Source organism: Helianthus annuus, chromosome 1 (genome assembly GCF_002127325.2).
Source record: "Helianthus annuus cultivar XRQ/B chromosome 1, HanXRQr2.0-SUNRISE, whole genome shotgun sequence".
Taxonomy (NCBI): Eukaryota; Viridiplantae; Streptophyta; class Magnoliopsida; order Asterales; family Asteraceae; genus Helianthus; species Helianthus annuus.
Window position 1 is genome coordinate 69,908,566 of NC_035433.2, and position 13,078 is coordinate 69,921,643.

General features: G+C 36.3%; 2 protein-coding genes and 1 long non-coding RNA gene across 3 annotated transcripts; 2 read left to right on the plus strand and 1 right to left on the minus strand.

Moving 5' to 3' along the window:
- Positions 1 to 1,280: 1,280 nt before the first annotated feature.
- Positions 1,281 to 2,773, minus strand: LOC110936819. The gene is made up of 3 exons (XR_002590300.2): positions 2,634 to 2,773; positions 2,035 to 2,088; positions 1,281 to 1,493 (listed from the first exon to the last, which is right to left on the minus strand). It is a non-coding gene; the product is annotated as an uncharacterized LOC110936819 (long non-coding RNA).
- A 1,253-nt stretch (positions 2,774 to 4,026) lies between these two features.
- Positions 4,027 to 8,141, plus strand: LOC110868278 (protein PLASTID TRANSCRIPTIONALLY ACTIVE 16, chloroplastic). The gene is made up of 5 exons (XM_022117410.2): positions 4,027 to 4,694; positions 5,744 to 6,199; positions 6,350 to 6,418; positions 6,634 to 6,692; positions 7,415 to 8,141. The coding sequence occupies exons 1-5, from the start codon at positions 4,293 to 4,295 to the stop codon at positions 7,962 to 7,964; spliced, it is 1,536 nt and encodes a 511-aa protein (XP_021973102.1). The 5' UTR covers positions 4,027 to 4,292; the 3' UTR covers positions 7,965 to 8,141.
- A 756-nt stretch (positions 8,142 to 8,897) lies between these two features.
- LOC110936825 lies at positions 8,898 to 11,770 on the plus strand. Its single transcript, XM_022179231.2, has 3 exons — positions 8,898 to 9,948; positions 10,803 to 11,348; positions 11,478 to 11,770. The coding sequence occupies exons 1-3, from the start codon at positions 9,028 to 9,030 to the stop codon at positions 11,577 to 11,579; spliced, it is 1,569 nt and encodes a 522-aa protein (XP_022034923.2). The 5' UTR covers positions 8,898 to 9,027; the 3' UTR covers positions 11,580 to 11,770.
- Positions 11,771 to 13,078: the final 1,308 nt, after the last annotated feature.

The following is a 13,078-nucleotide window of genomic DNA, read 5'->3' on the forward strand; positions in this document are numbered from 1 at the left end:
TTAAATTAATTTTCATAAATGTTTTCAAAAAGAGTCAGTTAATTGTATTTACCAGTGTAAACTGACGTATTTTCTTATTGACTGATTAACAGGTACCTCTTGTAATAGGCTGGAGCTATTAGGTGTCATAAGAGGATCTTGCAAATCCATAGATACCTGAAGTCTGTTGTTTTTGTTTCTTTGTATATTTATGATCCGCCTGTGGATCTTATTACATTCCAGTCTGTATATTCATACACTCGAACACTCAGACATTATGGTTTGTAATAGTTTATTTACCCAGCCTTCCGCTGTGCTATATTATTGTGTGTATTGACAATGATGATATCAACTACGTCACGATACTCCCCGCCGGGCCCACCGGTATTATGTGGAAATATCGGGGTGTGACAGACTAGCACAACGAAAGTCTTGGAATATAAAATATTATTGCAAACCCAATTGTCTGAAAATACCAAAGTAATAATTACAGACGAGCTTGTAATATCAAATCCACAGGCGAATCATTACCGCTTTAGGGCATCCTAAGGATTTGCAAGATCCTTTATTAACACCAAGCAGCTCCCAACCTAATTGCGTATAGTACCTGTCACTTAGTCTTTTGAAAATACGCCAGTTTACACTGGTAAATACAATTAACTGACACATTTGAAAACATTTTTAAAATTTGATTTAGGTGGACAAGGCACGAAAAATCTTTTATAACTTGGGACAATTAAACTTTTAATCTTGTACACAATTTTACATGTTTGTCAATACATATAGGGCCCAATATAGAAATCGAGACATGATTAAATGACACACCACTTTTATAAACCCATAAAGGAGTTATCCCTAACCTTGTAGGTAAAATATATTTAGCATTTTTGCATCTGTCAGGTGTATGCCTACACCCCGTTCTAGGTCGTGGCCACTTGCAATTAAATGAGCCGAGGATATCCAGGACACGGTCGTGTTAACCCCCAATGTTTAAGTTATCAAACAAAACAGGATAAAACGGGTTATGCGGATTTAAAAGCCACAATCCGGCTAAGTTATCCCATACCCGAGCAAGCGGTAATAACTTACCGTATCCCAAGCCCGTATAAGGGAAAATAAGTTAAAAGTATTTACCAGTGTAAACTGACGTATTTTTGTAACGCCCACTTTTTCTTTTTCGAAAATATAAGTATTGACATACTATTTTAACAAAAAATTGGGCATGACCCGTTCGTACTATGAGCGGTTCCCTGCTTTAACAATCATCATACAATTAATCCTACGACACATACCAAAAGACATAACGAAAACTGTAGCAATTTAAACATTCACAACAAACTAGAATTTACAAAAGACTTAACACATCAAGTTAAAGTTTTAACTAACAAACATAACCTATTTTAACAAAAGTATTTTGACCCATTAACGATATTTCAAAAGTTGCGGAAGCGCATGAAAGGCGTTCAAGTGTGTTCGATTTGAGCGAAGCGTAACCACCTAAACTTGAGTTTTACCTAAAACCAATACAACAAAAGCAACATTAGCATATAATTCATAATTCAACTAATTTTCAATGAACATGATGAACTAATATTCGCCATTTTAAATTAGTACAATACTTGACTAACTCTTTCTTGAATTCGACTTTCTTGTTTTCATAACCATCTCGGTTACACCATTCTTTCTCATATGACTCATTCGGAATGAGTATATTACTTAGCCATTCTTCCTCATAAGGCTCTTCTTATCCTAACCCGTTTACAACGGATTTGCAACATAACACCCTTGTCATGATTCGTTCTAATTATTCGACCCGTTCAAAACGGATGTTAGTAAACTCATTCTCAAAATTCACATATCAATTGTTTGACCCGTTTACAACGAGTCATCATCACAAACCTACATCTAACATACACTTCTAATGAATTGACCCGTTCGGGATAATTCGACAACATAAACATATAACAAATTCACTTTGATACAATAAGCAATCAAATCTACAATTTAAAACATAAAGACACCTTTACTACAATTCAAAATGTACAAGTAACATACCTCGGTCTTGATTTCCTTCTTGCTTCGTGTGGCTTGAACCTTCTTCCTTTAGCCCTATACATATAAACATTTACATTAAGACTTTCGCATTCCATATTTACTTCTCAATGGTGTTTTTGGGATAAAGCATCTTAGTTCAATTCGAATGTTATTTACAAACTTAAAACATGACCATCATATACATATTCTAAGTCAAAAATGCAGAATTTCTCATTGAGGCATTTTGTCGAACACTTGGCGTGTGTACCATCAACAATGCATTATGTACAAGTGTTCAAGCATAAACCTACTAATTCACATCATGGTTTGTCAAGCTTAACAATTTCAACTAATCTTTCATCTCTTAACTATCTATAATCAAAATACACTTCCTACAACTTTACATTACAACAATTACTACTCCTATAACCTTTAATCATTCATCATCATCTATGCATACAAGTGGGTTTTCTAACATAGGTCACTAATTTGAGAAATTTCAAGCATATACTCGTTCTAATTGATTAAACTAACATACATTCATTCCCAATTCATGCATCTTTAAGATTGATCAAAACCCACTTTCTTCAAAATCATCAAATCACAAAATTTCAACTTACCGTTTGTTAAGAAGGTTAAGATGATCAAGATTTGAGTTTCATGCACCAATTTAACATTAGATTCCCCTTTCAATTTGCTTGTTCTTGGCCAAGAAGGGTTTGCCCCTTTTCCTCTTGTCTTGGTCGAACTCAAACACACACCCCAGTGTGTGTTTTGAGTTTGTTTGTTTTAAATACTTTCTTTTTCCATTTTGCCATGTTTAGTCCCTCTAGATTATGTGTTTGTTTATTCTTAGGCATTTTCTCATTCTTAGGCATATATCATAACATATTCTTTAACTAAATTTATTTTATAATTAACTTTTAACAATTATACATAATTTACCATTTTTGGGGTGTTACAATTTTCAAAAGACTAAGTGACAGGTACTATACGCAATTAGGTTATGAGCTGCTTGGTGTCAATAAAAGATCTTGCAAATCCTTAGGATGCCCTAAAGTCTGTTAAATTTCATTTTGTACATTTTATAATGATCCGCCTGTGGATTTGATATTACAAGCTCGTCTGTAATTATTACTTTGGTATTTTCAGACAATTGGGTTTGCAATAATATTTTATATTCCAAGACTTCCGCTGTGCTATTATGTGTATGTTTGACTATGACATTACCAACAATATCGGGTTGTGACACCACAACCTACTTATTTCCAACAATATTTCCTCTTATTAACTAGGTTAAACGTTCCTAGTTAACTTAGTGGGTTCGGGGAGGTTATAACCCGTTTTATTTTAAGTCTCGTTAACTCGGGCCTCTTGTAAACTTTTATTTTCTCAAAAGCTTTCGTTCACCTTTTATTTAATATTAGGTTTATTTATTTAAATCATAATATTCACCGGGTTAATTTTTACCACTAACGGTATTTTACCCGTTCATTAATATTAACGTGGTTTGATCACCAAACCCGTTTTTGGGGTGTTACAATTTTACTCCAATACTTCCGCTGCATATTATTATATTGTGATAACTGTTATCCAACCGTCACGACTATACCCATCCGGGCCCACCGGGAATCGGGGTGTGACAGTATATGTAGATGCGATAATTGAAGTGTATAATGCTTACGACAAATTTACAACTCATCGCGATGCAAGTGTTAACAATTGGATTTTTTTTAATATGCTTATGACTATTATTTTCGTATTCGTGTGTATGTTTATTGAGATGCAACAATGGTTTTCATACATACTTGTTATGTAAAATTATTATTTAATTGACATGTGTAAGGCTAATGACACCGCTACGATTATGTAAATCTTCGAGTCATGGTCCAATTATGAAAACATTGCCTAAGTATTGTGTTCCCGCAACAACGCACAAACACCCTATACGCGTATCCGAATACCCATCCCAATTAATAAATAGTGGTGTCAAATTTTTTATATGATTTTGTGTTTCTTTTTTTCATCCCAAACTCAAAAAAAGTAGTTTTCTCCCGGGAGTATCTTCTTCTCATAACGTCTGATCACCCAAATTTCAAAAACAGATAACAATATCCACGTGGCAAAATTCTATTAGCCACCCATCAACACCTCATCATCCAGATAATATTCAAACATGATCAACACCCACACACAGTATCAAACCTTCCCTCCAATGGAGGTTCTCACAAATTAAATGAACCACAAAAACCATTAAAAGATATTTCAATTTTTCAAAAATGGCTCCAGCTTTAACAGCCAATTCATTTCTCTTAACCACTTCACCACACTCAAGACTAACTTCACTCAAAAAACCAAACAGATTGGTTGTATGTGCTAAGAAAAGTGAATCATCTTCGGCTGGAGATGTCGAAACGGAGAATTCGAATGGGTTTCGCTTCGGGTTCGACTTTGGGAAGGTTTCGGATGTGAATTCGTTGATACGGGTTGTGAATAATGGATCGTCTGGTGCGGTGTTTGGTAAACGAAAGGATCCGAATACGGTGTTTGTTGCTGGTGCTACTGGACAGGCGGGTATTCGGATTGCGCAGACGCTGCTTCGGGAAGGGTTTAGTGTTCGGGCGGGTGTGCCTGAGCTCGGTGCTGCACAGGATTTAGCGCGGTTGGCGGTTAATTATAAGGTTTGGTTTGTATGTATTTATTTATACCATAATTAAGAGATATGATATGGTATGATATGATTTGGTTGGTTTCTATATAGTTGATTGATAATTAGGCTTGTATACGAACTGAATGAACATGAACGGGAGTTGTTCATGCACATTCGATTAAGCTTAACCGAATGAGCATGAATGGTGCTTGTTCATGCTCATTCGTTTAAGCTTAACCGAATGAGCACGAATGGTGCTTGTTCATGCCCATTCGTTTAAGTTTAACTGAACAAACGAACGAACATGAACATACAAAATGAACAAATTTTCTTGTTCATGTTCGTTCGTTAAGAAAATGAACATGTTTGTGGTCGTTTATGTTGAACGAATTTTCTTACATGTTGGTTCGTTAAGAAAATGAACATGTTTGTGTTCGTATATGTTCTAAACCAGTGGTGAAGCTTGAAAATTTTCATCGGGGGGTCGGAAGTCACCGGACCTAATATTTGGGGGGTCAAAAACGTATATACCTAGAAAATTCTATACGAAACGCACATACATAACATTACTGAGCGAAAAGTTCGGGGGGTCGGGCGCCCCTCCCGGCCCCTTGAAAGCTACGCCTCTGTTCTAAACGAACATAAATGAACGAGCGTAAGTGAAAGAAGAAAATGAACCTGTTCTTGTTCGTTCGTTCAGTTTATTAGCCCGGTTACTCAAGGCATGGATTTAAAATTTGATTGGGTGATATGACAGGCCAATTAGTATTGCTAATAAATATAAATAAATTTAAATAAATATGTAAGCGGACATAAACAAACGAATATAACTGAACAAACATAACTAGCGTAAACGAAGGTAATCCGACAAACATAAACGAACGTTTACGAACATAAATGAATGAACAGGACATGTGTTCACATGCGTTCATTTAACTAAATGAACAGGTTTTTACGTTCATGCTCGTTCGCTTATTAACTAAACTAACATAAACCAAAATTCCCACCGAACAGTTCAGTTTGTTTACATGCCTATTAATAATGCATAACACTTTACGATGTTTTCATTATTCTACACAGGTAATCTCCACCGAAGAATCCAAACGCCTGAACGCGGTGGAATCAAGTTTCCAAGACCCCGAAGCCATTGCAAAAGCAATCGGGAACGCCACAAAAGCCGTAGTCACAATCGGCCCATGTGAAAACGGTCCAACCACAGAGGTCACCACATCAGAAGCCCTGCAGTTAATCCAAGGCGCTCAACTAGCCGGTGTGAGCCACATCACCATAATCTACGACGCATCAACACCATCATTCACCTCAACCAACAATGTACTTGATGGGATCTCATCATTCTTCAACAACTTCTTCTCAAAGTCACAGCCATTGACTTTGAAAGAGTTTATAGATGGATTAATAACAACTGATTTGAAGTACACTTTGATCAAGACCAAACTGACCGATGATTCGGCCTCTGAGAGTTCGTACAACGTTGTTGTGACCGCTGAAGGAATCACACAGGAAAACGACTACAAAGTAATGTAATGTAATGTATGCCATTGTTTCTTTGATCAAGTAATTTTAGATCCTTAAAAACATTTTAGGAAACTGTTGAAGAGTTGAAATCTCGGTGAATTAGAGTCGGGTTTTTCATATCTGATTGATTTATGATCATGAAAACTGTAGGTAACAAAGTCTCAGATCGCTTCGTTGGTTGCAGATGTTTTCTCCAACACAGAAGTAGCAGAAAATAAGGTAACTAGAAACCTCGGAACACTTTTTTTTTTTTTTTTTTTTTAATACTGTGTGTTAAATAGATTACACAAAACGTATTCTAATCAACAGATCTTTAGGCTAGCGGTAGCAATACACTTTTTTAGATTTTATGGCCCGTTAGAGTTAAGACATGACTGATTCATAAGTAAAATGTTCGAAATTGCCACCTCTAAATGGTTATTTTTTCTTATTAGGTTGTGGAACTTGCTACAAGTCCGGATGCAGCTGCAAAGCCTGTGAGTGAACTTTTCAGGTAATGTGTGAAAATATATTGTTATCCTTTTCTCAATTTATGCTATAGTCTAGAGGTGATGGTTTCGACCGGCTTGCTAATGAATATTTATCTCAAACGGGTCAAATGAAAAAGAAAAACGGGCCAAATGAGTTGAAAGTTGCTTGAATATTGACATCACTTTATTGAAAATGTAGATTCTTTATCCAAGTGTAATGATATTTAAGATCATATTTGGTACATTAATTGTTTATAAAATGTCAAATTTGTGGACAAAAGTGTCATGGGTCAACTCGACTTGTTCCATTTCGATGTGTATTTTAAAAGGGTGTACATATTTGCACACCAAACCCTAGCTTTATATACGTTGCGTATAGGCCTATACGCAGCAGCGTATAGCCACCTTTTTCAATTCCCAAGAGAATCTCTGATACGATGTGGGAATTTGTCCCTTTATATACGCTGCGTATAGGCTTATACGTAGCGTATATAAAGGGTGGTTTATTTATTTATTTATTTTTTTTAAATCATTTATAAAATATTGTCTTGCCAGACCAGAACTGAACTCGGTCAGACACTGATTTTTATGCAACCCTATAAGCTGTGTACAGATCTATACGTCGTGTATATAAACCCTAAAGTGTGCAAATAGGCACCTTTGGTGTGCCAATAGTTTTGCCCTTTAAAAATTTTGTATGTTCTAACCCGTTACCCAACCCGTTTGTCTTCCCCACCCATTTTAGTGCGATTTTAGAGGACGGTAGACGACAAGCTTACGTAGACGCCATTACAAAGGCAGAAGCAGAAGAAGCCGAAGAAGCCATAAAAGCTGCCGAAAAAGCAGCCGAGAAAGATGTCAAAAAACTGGATTCACCAGACGACTTCCAAGAACAGGCTGCAACAGCCCAAAAGTCCTTCAACGACCTCATGGCCCGATTCAAAACCGCCACTAGCAAAATCACAGAGACACCAGAATCCGAACCCACAACCGAAGATGGCCCAGACCCGGATACTGCACCAGGGTTAGCTCTGTCATGGGGAAAACTAAGCTCAGGGTTCGCATCAGCAGTTAAAAACAACCCGATCGAGCTACCAAAAGTGCAGATTGCAACGGTTAGGGGCCAAGCCAAGGCGCAGAACTTGACACCTAAGCCGGCCGTGGTCAAGAAACCTGCAGCGGCTAAAAGGGCGCCACCACCCGCACAGCAGCCCAAACCGAAAGAGTCGAAAGCAGAAGTGAGGAAGATTTTCGGGGGTGTGTTTCAGCAGGAAACCATTTACGTTGACGATTGAGATGATTTATTAATGTTAGTAATGTTTTATGTTCATATGTGAATTGTAGTTGAATTCTTGATGGTTGAATGCTGGTTTAACCAGCATGATCATTAACTTATTTCACTTGTATCTTGATCTCATATGTTTTTTTTTTTCCGAGTTGCTATATATATATTATTCGGGTTTTAAAGGCAATGTTTGTTTTTTAATAGTTATTGAAAGTAAGAAATTAATGTCATGCGCGACAAAATGTAATGTGTGTGCTAGGGGTTTTACTACAGTGGGCATTCGGGCGGTGGGTATCCTCTATAATTGGTGACGGACCGGGTCACCAGCGCTGTCTACGATCGTGGGCGTGGCCGCGTGGGTTGCCAACAGATGTACTCAGTGGCCGGGATTTGTTGGATGTTAAAAAAAACAACAACAATTACAAAAAGTTAGAAACCAAAAAGGCAAAAAGTTAACTGGTAAGCCGGTAACCTTTTATGCTGTAACTCGGTATTTGAATCATTTCATTTGTGGTTAAAGATTAAAAAAGAACATCTAATGATTTCATTTGAATGCTACTAAACATGACCACCAATCCACCACGCATTCATCGTCCGTTAAAGCATTAAAAATAGCATAAAGAAACATGTATGTAAGGATCTTTTTCTTTTGTTATTTATGGTGAATCAGTGAATATATAAATAAAAAAGATGGTAGGAGCGCGCTAAATACAAAACTAACTTTAAATAAAGGATTATGAGAACCGTAATCGCAATTATACATATATATAACTTTCAAAAAAAAAAAAAAAAAACAATTATACATATATATTGTGTTTGTGAGATAAAGTGAGAGATTGTGGGATGTTTATAGTCTTATGTATCATAGTTAAAGTAATATGTACAATTGTGTATGTGATCTTCGTGGTTTATAACTTTAAACTAATATTCAACTCAACGTCTCTCTAAGATGATAATATTTAAAAAGAATCTAAATATTTTCTCTCTATAATCTTTTTTTATCATGTGTTAACATCTTATCTTATCGTTCAAGTAATAGACATAATACTATTCATGTGACTTGAAAATCAACAATGGCATGGAAAATGTTGCAAAGGGAAGATGTTGAAGAACAAGCATCACGTTCACAATCACATTTTAAAGCTAATAAAAAGATTTCCTTGAATGTCCATTTCATTTGCTCATTAATCAAAATGTTTACACAAATCCATAAAAAACCAACAATGAGCATAAGCAAGCCGATGATCATAAGCTTATTATCGCTCTCGGTAATCTTGATGTTGATCTCGATCTTGATCTTCTCTACCAATTCTTATTCCCAGACAACCCAAATCTTAATACCGAGTTTCAATCTCAATTACTTCAAGAACACCCATAACACCCTCTATCCAAACCAAGAAGCCACCCCTACTAACATCTCCCATATCGTATTTAGCATCTCAGGTGCTGTAAAAACTTGGCATGCAAGAAAACACTACGTCGAATCATGGTGGCGTCCAAATGGAACCCGTGGTTTCCTTTTCTTTGATCAAGCCCCTATACAACACCTCCCTTGGCCCCCCACCTCACCACGCGTATATGTCTCTAATGAGACCATGAGCCAAAAAGGCGTCCCTTACACCATTAGAATCGCGAGAATTATTAAAGAGACATTCAACGCGGAGAACAAAGGTGTGAGGTGGTATGTGATGGGGGATGATGACACCATATTCTTTTTGGATAACTTGGTGGATGTGTTGAATAAGTATGATCACAATGGTTACTATTATGTTGGTATGAATTCAGAAAGTGTTATATCTAATAGTCTATTTTCATTTGTGATGGGATTTGGTGGTGCTGGATTGGTTTTTAGTTACCCTCTTGCTAACATTTTGGCCAAGAATTTAGATGTGTGTTTAGAGAGGTACAAAAATTTTCATGGGGGTGACCATATCTTGCAATCTTGTGTGGCTGATTTGGGGGTTTCACTTACTCAAGTGAAAGGTTTTCATCAGGTAAATTTGATTATATTTTGTTAATTTTTATTTTATTTTTATTTTTTATTCTACAATTGTCAAAATAATCATATTTGGTTTATAAAATCTCAAAAGGTATTCAATATAAGTCCAGAAATATAATAGTTTTTGTGGGATCATCAAAGTTTTACAAATTTGTTAGTTAGAGCATTCAGAATCGATTCTTTATCTATATTCATATAATTACACTAAAAATCATTATTTTTTCTCTCTCATTTTCGATTAAATAATATTTTTATACCTTTATTATTACATTTTCTCTCTCATTCACTCACAACCATCTTTAAAAATATTAAAAAAATATAAAGGGTGAACAGTGTTTCCCATATATTTACAGATAAACAACATAACTCAACATTAATTTTTTTCAATCACAATAAAAATATTTTTTAATTCTATTATAAATACATTAGGCGTCTATCTCCAACCTACAAGCTGTAGAATTTTGTGAAATGAGAGTAAAGGGAGATGAGAGAAGACATTGTGTTGGAGATATGTATATTTTTAAGATGACATAGAAGCGGACAAAGGGAAGGGTTGAAAACAACGTTCAAAGCATTTGAGATAGTCTTATATTTTATACTTTATTTTGAAAAAAAGAAAACTAGGGTTGAAAACAACGTTCAAAGCATTTGAGATAGCCTTATATTTTATACTTTATTTTGAAAAAAGAAAACTAATATTTGTTTTGTTACTGTTTATACTGAAGTAATAGATCTATCATTAATTAGTGTTCCATAAACTTATTTTGCTATTAGTTGAAACGTGTTATGAATTTACATCGAGATAGATGATAAACGGGCAACAAGCTAATAAAAATCCTTTTTGAGCAGATTGATCTACACGAGGACATATCAGGACTTTTATCAGCACACCCACAGACTCCTTTGGTCTCTCTACACCACCTTGACATGGTCGAACCGATCTTTCCCACTATGGACCGCCCTCGGTCACTAGACCATTTAATGAAATCCGCAAAAGCCGACCAGTCACGGCTCCTCCAACAAAGCATATGCTACAACCACCCCAAGAACTGGAGTTTCTCCTTGTCTTGGGGCTACTCAGTGCATATATACGAAAAAGTCCTCGCGCCTAGCCTTTTACAAGTACCGATACAGACGTTTGCTGAATGGCGAAAAGGGGCTAAGCCGGCTTTCATGATGAACACTAGGGGTCTTAGCAAGAATCGTTGTGATATTCCTCACTATTTTTACTTGGATTCTGTGGAGGAATATCCTGGTGGAGGCGAGCGGCAGGAGGTGGTGACAAGCTATGTTCGAAGATTTCCACGGTTACCTCCTTGTTTGATGAGCGGGAGTCGATCGGCTAATGTTGTGGAGAAGATTCTCGTGATATCACCGGTGACGAGACTTGAAACGGTAAGCTTAACATATTGGTTGTCTTTTGTTTATAATCAAAACTGGTCGGTTTTGAAAATCTAGGAACCAAAATATGGGTTAGAACCCACTTACAAACAAACTTGTTGACTTGATCTTATATGATTTCAGGAGGGAAGAAGGAGAGAATGTTGTGACATTGTACAAGTAGAGAAAGAGAATGTTACAACGATCAAGCTTAGGCCTTGCATGCAATATGAAATAATTGGGTGACTTTTACCTTTATATTTTGGTATGGTTCAAGGGTTTTAATATCTTGCAATATGAAATACTTGTGTGATTTTAAAATTTATATTTTGTTGAAATTCAACCAAAATTATTTAATGTTTATGTTTATCATATATTCATATTGTCTAATGTATATGACCCTGGTTGTCGTTAGTTTGTCTGGTTTGATAAATAAATAAATAAATAGTCACCAAACGACTTGAGATATTTCGATAAGCAACTTGAGCTCGTCTAGATCCGACACTCAACCCAAAGTCATTGAAATAAGTTGATTTGGGTTGTTTTGTCGAGAGCTTTGGGTTACTATAGGCTTCTTATTTTAGAACGAAAGGTCAGAATGAATAGGCTATGAAGACAGGTGATTACATTTTTACCTGAAATAGTACAACTGATGACTTGACTACGTAATCACGAAATGAGTATTCAAAATCACGTAGTCACGTAATAATACATAGTCTAGTATTGTTACATAACTGCGTAATCACTTAGTTTGGTTTCACATACTATAATGAGATCACGTAATGGGTATTCAAAATCTTATAAATTTATTTGAAGAAAACTATAGCAATAGGTGAATTAAAGAGAATTAAATGCTCGTTAACACTAAGGGGTATGAGGGCATGGGATGGGTCATCGATTGCCACATAGGATGGTGGATGATGTGCTACACCACTCCCCTTAAGGAGCCACCATGGTTCACATGGATTTATACCATGGCAACCATGCACCTCCCTTTTCTTAATTAATTAGATATATTTTACACAAAATAAATTTAAAAAAAAATGGGGATGGTGGTTTGGTTCATGAGTCATGACCACACCATATAGGATGATGGATTTGGGTGGTGGATGAGAGTGAAGTGACATGACGCTGACATAGAGGGTAATGGTGGTCTTAATGGTCATGACCACACCCTATAGCCTAATACATTAACGGTGAATTGTTTGAACCTAAGATTTACCAAATTGCCACCGCCTAATTTTCAGCCATTGATATTGGGAGCTATTGATCAATGGCTAATTTTCTCACGTATGCTTCGTACCAGAGAAGCCTCTTGTAGAGGAGCCGCCCTCCCAATAACTATTTGAAGGAACCAAAAGAAGTCAACACCCATAATTATATTCAGGGTCAAGTTATTCTACAAATGCTTCTAATTGTAAGAAGTGTAAGAAGGATTTATAGAGTGACAAGTGTCCAATAAGCTAAAACTAAACCCACTACATCACCACCAAAAACCTAAACACCCCCACCCCACCACCACCACCACCCAAAAACCTAACCCCCCCCCCCCCCCCCCCCCGCGGCAAAGAAAACAAAAAAAAAACTATACCTCACCAAAAAAAACCCCAAAAAAACCTAACCCCCACCCCCCAAAAACCTAAAAAAACCTAACCCCCCCCCCAAAAAAAAAAAAAAAAACCTAAAAAAATCTAAAAAAAAACTAAACACCCACCCCCACCCCTACCCCCACCCAAAAACCTAAA

Excerpts from the sequence above, each read along its gene's own strand:
- LOC110936825 (XM_022179231.2), top strand. The coding sequence starts at position 9,028 with ATGGCATGGAAAATGTTGCAAAGGGAAGATGTTGAAGAACAAGCATCA. Across the intron at positions 9,949-10,802 it reads AAGTGAAAGGTTTTCATCAG|ATTGATCTACACGAGGACAT; the intron begins GTAAATTTGATT and ends CTTTTTGAGCAG. Across the intron at positions 11,349-11,477 it reads CGGTGACGAGACTTGAAACG|GAGGGAAGAAGGAGAGAATG; the intron begins GTAAGCTTAACA and ends ATATGATTTCAG.
- LOC110868278 (XM_022117410.2), top strand. The coding sequence starts at position 4,293 with ATGGCTCCAGCTTTAACAGCCAATTCATTTCTCTTAACCACTTCACCA. Across the intron at positions 4,695-5,743 it reads GGTTGGCGGTTAATTATAAG|GTAATCTCCACCGAAGAATC; the intron begins GTTTGGTTTGTA and ends TATTCTACACAG. Across the intron at positions 6,200-6,349 it reads CACAGGAAAACGACTACAAA|GTAACAAAGTCTCAGATCGC; the intron begins GTAATGTAATGT and ends TGAAAACTGTAG.